The sequence below is a fragment of the Theropithecus gelada genome, unplaced genomic scaffold (assembly GCF_003255815.1).
Source record: "Theropithecus gelada isolate Dixy unplaced genomic scaffold, Tgel_1.0 HiC_scaffold_16090, whole genome shotgun sequence".
NCBI lineage: Eukaryota > Metazoa > Chordata > Mammalia > Primates > Cercopithecidae > Theropithecus > Theropithecus gelada.
The window spans coordinates 50,146-65,538 of NW_020257869.1; the positions used below are offsets into that span (position 1 = coordinate 50,146).

At 51.5% G+C, this 15,393-nt stretch overlaps 1 protein-coding gene across 1 annotated transcript in view; it reads right to left on the reverse strand.

Moving 5' to 3' along the window:
* The window catches only part of LOC112617363 (fibrillin-3-like), a 19,209-nt gene extending 4,728 nt beyond the window's left edge, over positions 1-14,481 (reverse strand). The window contains exons 1-7 of the mRNA XM_025374129.1: positions 14,357-14,481; positions 12,217-12,339; positions 11,875-11,991; positions 5,476-5,604; positions 5,267-5,386; positions 3,267-3,501; positions 2,341-2,491 (exon numbers count right to left, since the gene is read on the reverse strand). Coding sequence (XP_025229914.1) covers positions 2,341-2,491; positions 3,267-3,501; positions 5,267-5,386; positions 5,476-5,604; positions 11,875-11,991; positions 12,217-12,339; positions 14,357-14,465 — 984 coding nt within the window. The 5' untranslated portion in view covers positions 14,466-14,481. The remainder of the gene's footprint in view (positions 1-2,340; positions 2,492-3,266; positions 3,502-5,266; positions 5,387-5,475; positions 5,605-11,874; positions 11,992-12,216; positions 12,340-14,356) is intronic.
* Positions 14,482-15,393: the final 912 nt, after the last annotated feature.

Consider the following 15,393-nt stretch of genomic DNA (forward strand, 5'->3'; position numbering starts at 1 on the left):
TTTTTTTTTTTTTGAGACGGAGTCCCGCTCTGCCGCCCAGGCTGGAGTGCAGTGGCCGGATCTCAGCTCACTGCAAGCCCCGCCTCCCGGGTTTATGCCATTCTCCTGCCTCAGCCTCCCAAGTAGCTGGGACTACAGGCGCCCACCACCTCGCCCAGCTAGTTTTTTGTATTTTTCAGTAGAGACGGGGTTTCCCCGTGTTAGCCAGGATGGTCTCGATCTCCTGACCTTGTGATCCGCCCGTCTCGGCCTCCCAAAGTGCTGGGATTACAGGCTTGAGCCACCACGCCCGGCCTCCACTCACTCTTATTGAGTACCAAGGGGTGCCAATACAGTAGTAAATCCTACAGACACAGTTCTGCCCTTATGAAGTCTACAGAAAATACCAGTAACTATGGGATAATATATACATCCACAGTTTTTCCCAGCAAGGGGGAAAAAATAACTAGAGGGGAAAAGGGCCTTTCAGTAATACAAAGTAATACACTCACATTTTATCTAATATAGAAAGCCTCTCAAGCCCAATAACCGTATCCCATTTCTCACTTTTTTTTCCCCGTAGCACTTATCATGTATCATATTTGTCATGTGTTATAAAATATGATATGTTTTACATGTTGATTTCTTGTGTGTCTCCCTTTTAGAATATCAGTCTCACGAGGGCAGGTGTTTTTGTTGTTGTTTTTGTTCGCTGTTGCTCCATTACAGTGCCCAGCGGCGGTATTCAGTAAAATCCATGGAGTGAAGAAGCTTCGTCCTAAATGTCTGCAGTGGGGGTGAGCTTGGGGTAATGGTTTCCATGCTCAATGATAATTGTTTGGGAAACAATGTAAAGTGGTGGCTTCGGAAGGCAGAGGGGCCCAGGATGGCTGGCCATGGATGCCAAGGCTGCTTGTAAAGAGAAGTCCATGTGCCATAGCCATGGAATCTCTGAACCTCCATGTTCAAGTTCTGTAACTTGGGCATGTGCCCTAACCTCTCTGAGCCTCAGTTCCTCCATCTGTAAATTTGGGATAATAGTGGCATCTAGACCAGGTGCAGTGGCTCACGTCTGTAATCCCAGCACTTTGGGAGGCTGAGGTGGGCAGATCACCTGAGATCAGGAGTTCAAGACCAGCCTGACCAACATGGAGAAACCCCGTTTCTACTAAAAATACAAAATTAGCTGGGCATGGTGGTGCACACCTGTAATCCCAGCTACTCGGGAGGCTGAAGCAGGAGAATCGCCTGAACCCGAGACGCAGAGATTGCGGTCAGCTGAGATTGCGCCATTGCACTTCAACCTAGGCAACAAGAGCAAGACTTCGTCTCAAAAAATAAAAAATAAATAAAAAAAATAGTGGCATCTACACCTCCCAGCGTTGTCATAAACATTGAGAGGCTGTGAACACAGAGCACTTGGAGTGATACCTGCATACAGCAGGTGTTGAATACATTTTTGGCTTTCAGATCCCTTGGGTGATGGCTGCAGGACTGACCCGTAGTCAGGGACTCTTCAGTTGAGGGGCAAGCAGCTGGCAGCTGTGGCAAAACTGCCCTCTCTACACACCTTGATGGGGTGGCCCGAGGAGGGCAGGAGGGACGGAGGCATAGGCCTGCCCTACGGCTACCGAGTGGTGTGTTGAAGATCCCTGAGATTCCTAGAGACAAGGCAGGTTCAGGAACTCCAGGAGCACCTCAGGCACAAGAGCGGTACAGGGCAGATGCTGAGTGGGTATAGGTTGGGGTCCTGAGGCTCCTAAGGGGAGCCTTTGCTGGGGTCCCCAGAGAAAAGACTCGCCTCCCCAAGGCTCAGACAGGGAAGGGGCTTGGGCTTAACTTGGACTAAGGGTTTGTGAGAACAGCCCAGAGGAATGCACAGAGGAGCTGAGATGGGCAGAGCTGTGGCACAGAGGCCACTTAGGGCCCCATTGGAACTAAATCCCAAAAGGGTCCCAAGGGAGGGCTTCACCAACTAGGAGGTGAGGAGGTGACAGATTCCAGGGTGCAGGCAGGGTTGGAGGGGCCTGGGTATGTCCCCGCATCCAAGTGCCTTTATAAACGGGACCCACAGAGAGCGTCACAGCCCGGCCAGGATCTGTTTGGAAGATGCCTGACTTGTCACCAGGAGTGAGGTAGAGTGCTCAGGAGATGTGTCCCCCAGAGACCCCCCAAGAAAAAATCCCAGGGCTGAGAAAGCACGAGAAGATCCCAAGCCAGCACATGACATGGGGAACCTGCTGGGATGTGGAGCCTGGTGCTCCTTCTTGGGAGGCTGACATGACTAAGTCGGGTCCACAGCCTCTTTCCTACACTCACCCGTTCCCTGGCCACACCCGCCCAGTGCAGCACCCATGTCACCTGGTGGTCCCTGTGGGCACTGCGTCGTGGCCGGTCCCGGGCAGAGAGGCCGTTGATCTTGCATTCATAGCAGGCTTCAGTCGAGAGCAGCTCCTCTTTGTCCGGGGCGTCCTGGGGTCCGGGGCTGAAGCCCAGGCCGAAGACACAGTGCCTGCAACAGGATGAGCAGAGTGGGGGATTTCAGAGGTAGGCTCCTGGGACCTCCCCAGCCACCTCGCTCCACCCGCATCCTCTTTTCTGAGTCATGCTGCAAATGCCCAAGCACACATATGCCTCTGAGCATGTGCTGGTGTGACTCCGTGTGCACGAGTGTGTGTGCACCACATAAGGGTGTGCATGTGAGTCCCCTGGTTCACCTGGGCATAGGTGTGAACACAGGAGTGAGAGGACAGGCACAGGCTGGGATGGATGAATGGACATTAGCATACCTGGGGCGTGTGCGTGTGCCAACCTGTGTGTTCACATGGGGAATATCTCATGTGGGCACATGTGTGCTTCCTCACCTGTGCAAACCAGGATGTAGCAATGGCACAGTGCCCCCAGGGATGCGGGCATGCATGAGCCTGAGTGCACACTTGGACATGCGTGCGCACACACACACGTGTGCATGCTGGGATCTGTAAATGCATGAGGGTGCCCACACATACTGGTAGGGGTGTGTGCCATGTGGACAACTGCATGTTAGTGGTGTGAGCCTGTGTGTGCACAAATACAGGTGCCACTGTACCTCTGTGTGTCCAGGACTCTGTGCATATGTGGGTAAATGCCTGCATGCACGGGCAGAAGAAGCTCTTCTGGTAAATTCTTGGCATGCACAAAGCCCCATGTCTGTGCGTGTGTGTGTGTGTGTGTGTGTGTGTGGTGGCATGCACATGCATGGATGCTTGCAGGGCATGGAGTCTGTTCGCCCCACTCCAGCCTCTCACCCTTGCCCAGCCCGGAAGAAGCCTTGAGGACAGCCACACAGGAAGCCACCGGGAGTGTTGGCACAGCTGTAGCTACAGGGGCCACGCCGTCCGGCGCACTCATCCACATCCTGGCAGCCCCCAAGGGTCTGATCAAAGTCAAAGCCAGAGGGGCAGACGCAGCGGAAGCCACCAAGAGTGTTGCGACAGGAGGCGCTCCCGCAGGTCGGGGGCGACAGGGCACACTCATTCTCATCTGTGGGAGGAAAGGAGGAGGAGAGGGAGGACACAGAGGTGGGGCAGGGCAGCCTTCTCACCCCCAGAGCCCTCCACCTGAAATGCTCTCTGTTCAGAGCCCAAGTCCAATGTCAAAGCCTCCAGCAACCTGGCAGTGAGCCCTGAGACTAGATCGGCCCCATAGCCCCGCTGCCCCAAACCCTGTGGTTCTCCTTCACTGCATCTCTCAACACTTCCCCTAAACCCCAAAGTGTAGGATGATCTAGAACAAGCTTTCTCACCCTCAGTGCTATGGACATTTGGGGCCGGATCTTTCTCTAGGGAGGAGCCGTCCTTGCACTGTGGGACGATGAGCAGTACCCCTGGCCTCCACCCGCTTGATGCCAGGAAAATCCATTTGCCTCCAATTGTCTGTTTAGAGCTGGGAGTTTCACTCTGTTGCTCAGGCTGGAGTGCAGTGGTGCAACCATAGTGCACTGTAGCCTTGACCTCCTGGGCTCAAGGGATCCTCCTGCCTCAGCCTCCCAAGTAGCTGGGACTACAGGTGTGCACCAATATGCCTGACTAATCTTTTAACTTTTTGTAGAGATGGGGGTCTTTCTATGTTGCCTAGGCTGGTCTTGAACTCCTGGCCTCAAACGATCCTCCTACCTCAATATCCCACAAGAGTGAACTACCACGCTGGATCCCAGTTGTGATGATCAAAAATGTCTCCCAGACACTTCAAAATGTACTATAGGGGATGAAATGGTCCTCTGTTGAGAACCTAGTTAGGGGTCTAATTTATTCCTGTTTCCTTTGCTGGACTGAACAACTCAAGGCAGAAATGGTTTTTCAGCTCACTTCTGCATCTGAGCTCAGGGCCTAGTGAAAGGCAGGTCCTTGGCAAACAGCTGGGGAAAGAATGAATGAGTCAGTACAGAGAGGAGGAGACAAGTTGAGGAAGAGTTGCCAGCAAAGGCCAATGGTCTGTGGGATCCCCAAGATCCCCAGCAGACAAGCACCTTGCCTCGGGGGGCAGGGTCATGTGGTATGGGAAGCCTGAGAACTTAGCTAAAGACCCACCATGAGAGACAAAAGGAGAGGGCAGAGAAGGCAGTGCCTGTGAGGCAGTGGGAGAGCAGGGACAGCCACATCACCAAGGCCACAGGAGAGTGTGTCCAGGAGGGGCAGACTGTGGTGCCCAGAGTAGTGGAGGTAGAGGATGGAGGCCAAGGAGAGGTCTCAAGAGAGAGCAAGCGGGCCCGAAAATGGTAGAGGGTGAAAGCTGCACTGTAGTGGAGGAATGAAAAGAGCAGTGAAACGGGCTGCCAGGAGGTCCTGGAGCAGCCAGAAGAAGGGGGAAGGTTGCAGGGCAGAAGGCTAGCTCCCCAAATAAAGGGCCTCTGCAACAGCTATGACAATGATATAGCATTCACACCTCCATCGCCCCTTGCAGCATCCATAGCAGACATCAGTAATCACACTCATGGCAGACATCACTAATCAATCACAGCACTCTTTCCCTGTGATCACAGAATTGCAGACTTCAGGTCTCAGAATCTTTCTCAACTGAGTCCTCCAGGCCACCATGCCCTAAGGAATGAACTCAGACACTTTTCCATGCTTATTCTGCTGCACCTTGACTCCCCAGCAGTGGGGAACTCACTACCTTCTGGGCTAGCCTGTTCAATCTTTATATAATTGAGCTTGTCACAACATCTTGCAGGGTAGTGTCTGTTAGTCGCCTGCTCTGAGCAGATTCTGGTGGGGGCCCCAGCTTCTTCCCAGCCCCTTCCACTCACCCACACACTGGGCCCACTGGGAGTGCTGGGTGAAACCCTGGGGGCAGCCGCAGCGGTAGCCCCCTAGCTGGTTCTGACAGCCGTGCTGGCAGCGGTGGGGTCCATCACATTCATTCACATCTGAGACAGAGAGAGGGAGAGAGGGTTTCCAGACGGCTCTCAGGACCAACACCCCCAAACACTAGACCCCAGCCAAAGCTGGGCTGTACCTTCACAGCCATGGCCTGAGCTGTCCAGGGTGAAGCCTTGGTGGCATTCACAGCGGAAGCTGCCCGGGGTGTTGTGGCAGTGCCCACGGGCACCACACGGGCCAGGCTGGGCTGAGCACTCATCATTGTCTGCAGAAGAGAGAGATCGGGCAGGGTTGCTTGCTGGTTAAGGAACTTGTGTCAGGTGACACAATGCCAGTCCCACCACTGTGTGGCTTCAGGCAAGTTGCTCACCCTCTCTGTGCCTATTTCCCACGCTGTGAAATGAGATCTGTAACAGTTCCTGACTCACAGAATAGACGCCAATCTTTGAGATCCTGCACATAAAGAATCTCATCTCCACCGCCTTGAAGCTGTGTGTCCTTGGGCAACTTACCTACCTTCTCTGTGCCTCGATGTCCTCAGCTGTAACATGGAGATGATAATGTCTACCTCACTGCATTTTTGTGTGTGTGCGAGAGAGAATTAAATTAACCTAATCTTGTAAAAGACTTAGGGCAGTGCCTGGTAAAAGAGTAAAAGATAAACAAAGCCTCTTTTCCTTCTCCCATGGAAAAATGACATTGGGTTGCCTGTTGAGTTTTGTTCTCATGGAAACCTGACAATAATGTGAGGTCAGCTGGTGCCATGGACTGAATGTTTGTATCTCTCCAAAATCCTATGTTGAAGCCCCAACCCCCAGTGGGATGGTATTTGGAGATTAGGTCTTGGGGAGGTGATCAGGGTTAGAGAAGGTCATCAGGGTAGGGCTTTTATGATGAGAATAGTGCCCTTATAAGAAGAGACACCAGAAAGCTTGCTCTGTCTCTGCCAAGTGAGGATACAGCAAGAAGGCGGCTGTCTGCAAACCAAGAAGAGAGCCCTCACAGAACCAACCAGGCTGCCACCTTGATCTTGAACTGCCCGGCCTCCAGAATTGAAAAAAAATAAATCTCTGTAGTTTAAGCCACCCAGTGTATGGGTTGTCCGTCTCTCTCTCTCTCTCTCTCTCTCTCTGTGTGTGTGTGTGTGTGTGTGTAAGCTATTGTTTTACACTGAATAGTCTGTGAACATCTTTCTATGTCTTTAAATAGTCTTATTATTCTTGGGGGCTGGTTACAGTGGCTCATGCCTGTAATCCCAGTACTTTGGGAGGCCTAGGGAGCGGATCACCTGAAGTCAGGAGTTCAAGACCAGCCTGGCCAACGTGGTGAAACCCCATCTCTACTAAAAATACACAAAAAATTTAGCCAGGTGTGGTGGTACATGCCTGTAGTCTCAGCTACTAGGGAGGCTGAGGCAGGAGAATCGCTTGAACCTGGGAGGTGGAGGTTGCGATGAGCTGAGATTGTGCCACTGAACTCCAGTCTGGGCGACTGACAGAGAGAGATTTCATCTCGAATATATATATACACACACATATATATTTTTTCTTACTATTCTTATTTGCATAATTTTAAATGGCCACCACATCTTCACTTGGTGTGCATTTGCTCTGCTTCATTTAACCAACTGTTAATTTTCTTTTTTTTTAGATAGGATCTCATTCTGTCTCCTGGGCTGGAGTGAAGGGGCACAATCTCAGCTCACTGCAACCTCCACCTCCCAGGCTCCAGTGATCCTCCCACCTCAGCCTCCTGGGTAGCTAGGACTACAGGTGCACAAGACTATGCCTGGCTAATTTTTGTATTTCTCGTGGGGACTACATTGTCCACTATGTGCCCCAGGCTGGTCTCAAACTCCTGGGCTCAAGAGATCCTCCCGCCTCAGCCTCCCAAAGTGCTGGGATTACAGGTGCAAACCACTGCACCCAGCCCAGTTTTTGGATTTGATTTTGCTAAATCCTACACTTGCAGTCTATGGTATTTTGTTATGGCAACCTGAGCTGACTAAAATGGCCAGGTTGCTATGATGGTAGGAGGGCATTGGTACAATGGCCAGAGAGCATTGCTACAAAGGTAGGAGCCCATGACTGGTATATTGCATTTGAACTGGGATTTTGGGGAATGAACAACAAATTCCTGGTGGAAAACCTTGCTTTTGGCTTCCTTGAGTACAGAGATTCTTGACTCCAAGCATATATCTGTGGAGATGTAGAGTCTCTCTCGGGGCCAGGCACAGGGGCTCATGCATGTAATCCCAACATTTTGGGAGGCCAAGGTGGGCGGATCACCTCAGGCTGGGAGTTCGAGACCAGCCTGGCCAACATAGTGAAACTCCGTCTCTACTAAAAATACAAAAATTAGCTGGATGTAGTGCTGCATGCCTGTAATCCCAGCTACTCAGGAGGCTGAGGTGGGAGAATTGTTTGAACACAGGAGGCGGAGGTCGCAGTGAGCCACGATCACACCACTGCACTCCAGCCTGGGTGACAGAGTAAGACTCTGTCTCAAAAAAACAGAAACAAACAAACAAAAATTGAATATCTCTTGGGAACAACAGACATGGGAACATGAAGCTTCTAAGTAGGAGTGGCTCCTGCAGCTGCCTGAGCTGTCACTTGAGGGGCCACAGAGAATAGGTCTACACTCTGGCCAGAAAGAAATGTCTGGCACAGCCAGACACTGTGGCTCATGCCTGCAATCCCAGTACTTTGGAAGGCTGAGGTGAGCAGATTGCTTGAGCCCAGGAGTTTAAGACCAGCCCGGGCAACATGGCAAAACCCTGTCTCTACAAAAAATACAAAAATTCGCCGGGCATGGTGGTGCACACCTATAGTCCTAGCTACTTGGGAGGCTGAGGCAGGAGGATCGCTTGAACCTGGGAGGTGAGATTGCAGTGAGCTGAGATTGCACCATTGCAATCTCCAGCCTGGGCAACAGAGCAAGACTCCATCTCAAAAATTAAAAACAGAAATGTCTGCCACCACCCACAATTTCTTTCCCTTACATCTAGCAAAGCAAACCAAGCGTCAGGCTGGCCTACTGTGGTCATGTAGTTTGCTCTTCTATTAATAGTTTAGTCATCAGCAAATGGGAACACCCTGGGACAAAATCCAAGCCATTGTCTGTTGTATCAATAAAGTTTTATTGGCACACAGACACGGTCTTTCATTTATGTATCTCTCCGGTTGCTTTGATGCTACCACGGCAGAGTCCAATCATAGTGACAGAGACCATCTCAATTATAAAGCTGAAAATATTTACTTCTCTTGAGCCCTTTACAGAAAAGGTTTGTTGACTTTTTTTTTTTTTTTTTTTTTGAGGTGGAGTCTCGCTCTGTCGCCCAGGCTGGAGTGCAGTGGCCGGATCTCAGCTCACTGCAAGCTCCGCATCCCAGGTTCACGCCATTCTCCTGCCTCAGCCTCCCGAGTAGCTGGGACTACAGGCGCCCACCACCACTTCCGGCTAATTTTTTGTATTTTTTAATAGAGATGGGGTTTCACGGTGTTAGCCAGGATGGTTTCGATCTCCTGACCTTGTGATCTGCCCGTCTCGGCCTCCCAAAGTGCTAGGATTACAGGCTTGAGCCACCGCACCTGGCCAGGTTTGTTGACTTTTGATCAAGTTGAGCCTCACACCACTACCTGCCTGGCTGAGAATTTAAACTCTTTTCTAGTGAGAGTCATGTGTGAGCTTGCTCCATGGATGGTACCCATGTGATGCATGGCCCTGGTCCATGCAGCTGCTCACACATCCAGTGAAAACTTTACTGTTTTTTTTGTTTGTTTGTTTGTTTTTAATAGAGATGGGATCTCACTATGTTGCCCAGGCTGGTCTCAAACTCCTGAGCTGAAGCAATCCTCCTGCCTCAGCCTCCCAAAATGCTGGGATCACAGGTGTGAGCTGAAAACTTTACTGTTGCAGAAAAAGTGAAATGCATCTTGTTTCAAGAGTCTTTGTTCAAATGTTCTCTCTCTCTCTTTCTCTCCCTCTCTTTTTTTTTTTTTTTTCGAGAAAGAGTCTTGCTCTGTCTCCTAGGTTGGACTGCAGTGGCATGAACATTGCTCACTGCAGCCTCAACTTCCTGGGTTCAAGAGATCCTCCCACCTCAACCTCCTGAGTAGCTAAGACTACAGTCAGGTGTCACCACCTCTAGCTAATTTTGTATTTTTTGTAGAGATGGAGTCTTGCCATGTTGCCTGGGCTGGTCTCGAACTCCTGGCCCTAAGCCATTCTCCCAAAGTGCTGGGATTACAGGTATGAGCCACAATGCCCAGCCAAATGTTCTCTTTTGGTGACACTTCACCTGATCCCTCTCTTAAAACTGAAGCCCTGGCCGGGCGTGGTGGCTCAAGCCTGTAATACCAGCACTTTGGGAGGCCGAGACGGGCGGATCATGAGGTCAGAAGATTGAGACCATCCTGGCTAACACGGTGAAACCCCATCTCTACTAAAAAATACAAAAAACTAGCCGGGCGAGGTGGCGGGCGCCTGTAGTCCCAGCTACTTGGGAGGCTGAGGCAGGAGAATGGCATAAACCCGGGAGGCGGAGCTTGCAGTGAGCTGAGATCCGGCCACTGCACTCCAGCCTGGGCGACAGAGCGAGACTCTGTTTCAAAAACAAAAAACAAAAACAAAACACAACCGAAGCCCTCTCTGGAGGCTGAGGTGGGAGGATCACTTGACACCAGGAGTTTGAGGCTTCAGTGTGCTATGATCACATTTGTGAATAGCCACTGTACTCAAGCCCGGGCAACAGAGTCGTGAAGAGACTCCATCTCTAAGAAACACAAAACAAAAACAAAAACAAAATCCAGGTGTGGTGAGCCTGTAGTCCCAAGTACTAGGGAAGCTGCAGTGGGAGGATTGCTTGAGCCCAGGAATTTGAGGTTTCAGTGCACTGTGATCATATCACGTATTCCAGCTTGGGTGACAGAGCAAGACTCCATTTCTATAACAAACAAACGAACAACACAACACAACCAAAACCCAACAACAACAAATCTCTCCCTGCCTCCCAAAACAACCCTGTTGTCCTCTCCTTCTTTCCTGAACTCCTGCTTTTATTTTTTCTTTCTTTCATGACGCACATCACCTTTGAGCACACTATTCTGTTAATTTTTTGTTTGTTTGTTTGTTTTTGAGACAGAGTCTTGCTGTGTCCCCCAGGCTGGAGTGCAGTGGCACAATCTTGACTCACTGCAACCTCCACCTCCCAGGTTCAAGTGATTCTCTTGCCTCAGCCTCCTGAGTAGTTGGGATTACAGGCGCCACCACCACGCCCAGCTAATTTTTGTATTTTTAGTAGAGACAGGGTTTTGTCATGTTGGCCAGGCTGGTCTCGAATTTCTGGCCTCAAGTGATCTGCCAGCCTCAGCCTCCCAAAGTGATGGGGTTACAGGCATGAGCTACCACCCCCAGCCACACCATTCTGTTAGTTTCTTGTTATGTCTGCTTCTAGTCTGATTCTGTGCCAGAAGGAAAGTTCCATGACGAAAGAGTCTTGCCTCTTATGTTTGTTGCTGTACTCCCAGGGTCTATAACAGGGCCCGACAAACCATTTCTGTTTCTGTAATAGGCTCTGTCCCAAGACTCTTCTCTGCCAATATAGTGCAAAAGCAGCCACAGGTGATTGTAAGCAAGTGGGCTTGGTTGTGTGTCAATAAAACTTTATTAACAAAAGCAAGCAGGGGGCCGCGCTTGGCTGGCAGGCTGGAGTTTGCCACCCTTTGGTCTGGAGCACTGCCTGGTACACAGTAGGTGCTGTCTGGGCAGATTAGTTGGAGCATGAATGGCGCCACCCTTGACTAGGCTCTGCCTTTGGGGAAGATTGGGTTCCCTGGGAGCCACAAGACACTAAGAAACAATGATGGTAGCAGATGCTCTTGTGACTTTAGCTGTGGAACTGATTTCCTCTTGGGACTATGTGAGACCTGGGATTTCAGGAGCGCTCTGGGGAGGTTCTGGGAGGGAGACCCAGCAGGCACTTGTCAGGGGGAAGGCAAGGTGCCATGAACCAAGGCCAGAGGGCCTCTCTGCTTCCAAAGGAGAGGAAGGAGGTTCTAGATGCCTCCAGGAAGCAAGCACTGAGGAAGTAAAGACTTTGTTCTGATCACCCCCACGTTCCCAATGTCCAGTACATGTTGGGTGCTTTTTTTTTTTTTTTTTTTGAGACAGAGTTTCGCTCTTGTTGCCCAGGCTGTAGTGCAGTGGTGTGATCTTGGCTCACCACAACCTCTGCCTCCTGGGTTCAAGTGATTCTCCTGCCTCAGCCTCTCTAGTAGGTGGGATTACAGGCACCTGCCACCATTCCAGGCTATTTTTTTTTTGTATTTTTAGTAGAGACGGGGTTTCACCATATTGGCCACGCTGGTCTTGAACTCCTGACCTCACGTGATCCACCCACCTCGGCTTTCCAAAGTGCTGGGATTACAGGCAAGAGCCACTGTGCCCGGCCAACTTGATATTTTCTTGGTGAGCAAAATAACTAAGGCTGGGGTTGTGCATCACCTCCCGGTGAGGGGCAAGGGTCACTCACCGAAACAGGCCTGGTGGCGCTGGGTGAAGCCGGGTGGACAGCGGCAGGAGAAGGCGCCCACCGTGTTGACACAGAGGAACTGACAGTTGTGCTGCCGGGAGGTGCATTCGTCCAGGTCTGCAGCACAGATAGTCCAGCAGGCTCAGGGCAGGGCCCAGTCGGGGGTTAGGGGCTTCTCAGGGGCTGCCCTTGCCACCTCCAGGCAGAGGGATGACAAGAGAAAGATCCCGGAGATGGTGCTTGACTCCATGCAGATGGGAGGGGGTGAGATTGCAGGGGACAGGAGCAGGACCCTAGAGCGCATGCAGTGGCGGGAGTGGGGGAGAGTTGAAAGGACATCACCTTTGCAGGTCCTGCCATCCTCCTCCAGCAGGTAGCCTCGGGGACAGCTGCATAGGAAGCTGCCCTTCGTGTTTTTGCAGAGGAAGGTACACGGCTTGGGGACCTGGCTGCACTCGTCCACATCTAGGAAAGGACAGTGGGGTGTGGTGGGGCGGGGTTAGACAGACATTCCCTGGGGGTGTTCAGGGACTGGGGTCTCCACCCAGACCTGGACCATCCGGAATCTGTGGACTTACATAGGAATTAACACTTTTTCTGCAAAAAGCCAGATGGTAAACACATTTGGTTTTGCAGGCCACATCGTCTCGGACACAACTACTCCATGTGGCCTTTGTACCAGCAAAGCAGCCACTGAGGGTAAGCAGACAAATGTGTATGGCTGTGTGCTAATAAAACTTTATTGACAAGAACAATTGGAGGGCCAGATTTGACCCTCAGGCTGGGGTTTGCCTCCTGCTGACTTAGAGGTACACTTGCTACAAAACGTAACTGAAAAATCTCAGGATGTGCAAAATAAAAGAAACAACAGCAGGAAAGTGGCCCAAATGGGATGGGGGTGGGAGAAGGAAAGGATGCTCCCTCCCTCCCTTCCCTCCTTCCTTCCTCTCTTTCTTTCTTGAGACGGACTCTTGCTGCATCACCCAGGCTGGAATGCAATGGTGCAATCTCGGCTCACTGCAACCTCCGCGTCCCATGTTCAAACAATTCTCCTGCCTCAGCCTCCCAAGCAGCTGGCATTACCGGCACATACTACCACACCTGGCTAATTTTTTTCTTTTTCTTTCTTTTTTTTAGTAGAGATGGTTTCACAATGTTGGTCAGGCTGGTCTCAAATTCCTGGCCTCAAGTGATCCTCCTGCCTCAGCCTCCCAAAATGTGCTGGGATTACAGGCATGAGCCACCTCACCTGGCGTTCTTTCCCTTCCTTCCTCTCTTTTCTTTCTTTCTTTTTTCTTTTCTTTCTTTCTCTCTTTTTTCTTTCTCCTTTTTCTTTCTTTCTCTCTTTTTTCTTTCTCCTTTTTCTTTCTTTCTTCCTTTCTTTCTTCCTTCCTTCCTTTCTTTTCTTTCTTTCTTCTTTTCTTCCTTTCTTCCTTTCTCTTTCTTGACAGAGTCTCACTCTGTGGCCCAGGCTACCGTGCAGTGGCATGATCTCAGCTCACTACAACCTCTACTTCCCGGGTTCAAACGATTCCCCTGCCTCAGCCTCCCAAGTAGCTGGGATTATAGGCGTGCAGAAGCACGTGCAGCTAATTTTTGTATTTTTAGTACAGATGGGGTTTCACTATCTTGGCCAGGCTGGTCTTGAAATACTGGCTTCAAATGATGTGCGCACCTTGACCTCCCAAAGTGCTGGGATTATAAGCATGAGCTACCATGTGTGGCCGGTTTTTTTGTTGTTGTTGTTGTTTTTTTTTTTTTGAGACAGAGTCTTGCTGTGTCGCCCAGGCTGGAGAGCACTGGCATGATCTCAGCTCACTGCAACCTCCACCCCTCCAGGTTTAAACAATTCTCTGCCTCAGCCTCCGAAGTAGCTGGGATTATGGGTTTACTGGCGCGTGCCACCACGCCTGGCCAATTTTTTTGCATTTTCAGTACAGACGGAGTTTCACCATCTTGGCCAGGCTGGTCTTGAACTCCTGACCTCGTGATCCACCCGCCTCGGCCTCCCAAAGTGCTGGGATCACAAGCCAACACGCCCAGCCTTCTTTTTCATTTTTTAAGAGACAGGGTCTCACTCTGTCACCCAGGTTGGACTGCAGTGGCGCAATCACAGCTCACGGAAGCCTCAGACTCCTGAGCTCAAGCAGCCTCCCCAAGTAGCTGGGGCTACAGGCGCATGTTGGACTACAGGCCACCATTCCTGGCTAATTTTTTTTAGTGATGGGATCTTGCTATGTTGCCCGGGCTGGTCTGAAACTCCTGGCCTCAAGTGATCCTCCCACCTCGATCTCCCAAAATACTGGGATTACAGTGGCAGGCCATCGCACCTGGCCCTCAGTTGTCTGTATGGTTCGGGCACCACTTTGTAAATGAAACCCTAACATTGCAAACTGCAAAGTCTCAGGGAAGTTGTGGTCAGGGGCTGCGCAGGAGGTGGCCGGGCTGGGCCAAGGGTGCAGGTGCAGAGGGCTGGGCTCACCCAGGCAGGTGGTAGCAGTAGCATCTGGTGTGTACCCGGCCTGACAGTGGCAGCGGAAGGAGCCGAGGCTGTTGATGCACTCTCCATGGGCACACAGGTGAGCAAGCATACGGCATTCATCTACATCTGGGGAAAAGCAGGGCGCAAATGGGGCTGGCTGGCCGCCTTGGGCCATCGAGGCATGTCTCCTTCTCTCTGGCCGCAGCCATCTCCTTGGAGCAAAGTCCAGCCTGCCTTCCACACCCGCCACTGCACCCCAGCTCACGTGGACCCCATCCTCAGGCTGCGGATGACACCTGAGCCCGCAGGACAAGCCCATGAAGCTTCCCAGGGAGGGGGACACACACCCACCTCCCCCGGCCTCAACAGCGACACCTCCTCAGTGCACCGACATGCACAACAGAGACACAGTGCATGCAACATGACACAACAACCACACACCCGACGCTCCTGCAGAAACACGGGAACATACACCCACACTCAGGGACTCCTGCATCTCCCCGCAGACACACCCCCAGAAAGCCATTTCCTCCCCAGTCCTATTGATGTCACTGCTGGTCACACAGATAACCCATCTCACTCTCAGTGACACACTCAGTGAGACACGCTGATGTCCCCCCACTGGCTCACGCGCACTCACACACCTGCCCTTGTACACTCACCCAAGCCCACAACACACAGGCCGCCTCCCAAAGTGCTGGGATTACAAGCATGAGCCACTGTGCCCGGCCTATTTTGTTTTTGTTTTTGGAGACAAAGTCTCGCTCTGTCGCCCAGGCTGGAGTGCGGTAGCACTATCTTAGCTCATTGCAGCCCCAAATTCCTGGGCTTAAGCTTAAGCAATCCTCCAGCTTCAGCCTCCCAAAGTGCTGGGATGACAGGTATGCCACTGGGAGGCAGAGGTTGCAGTGAGCTGAGATTGCACCACCGTACTCCAGCCTGGGTAACAAAGCAAGACTCTGTCTCAGAACACACACACACACACACACACACACACTGACTCACACACACACACACACTCACTGACTCACACACAC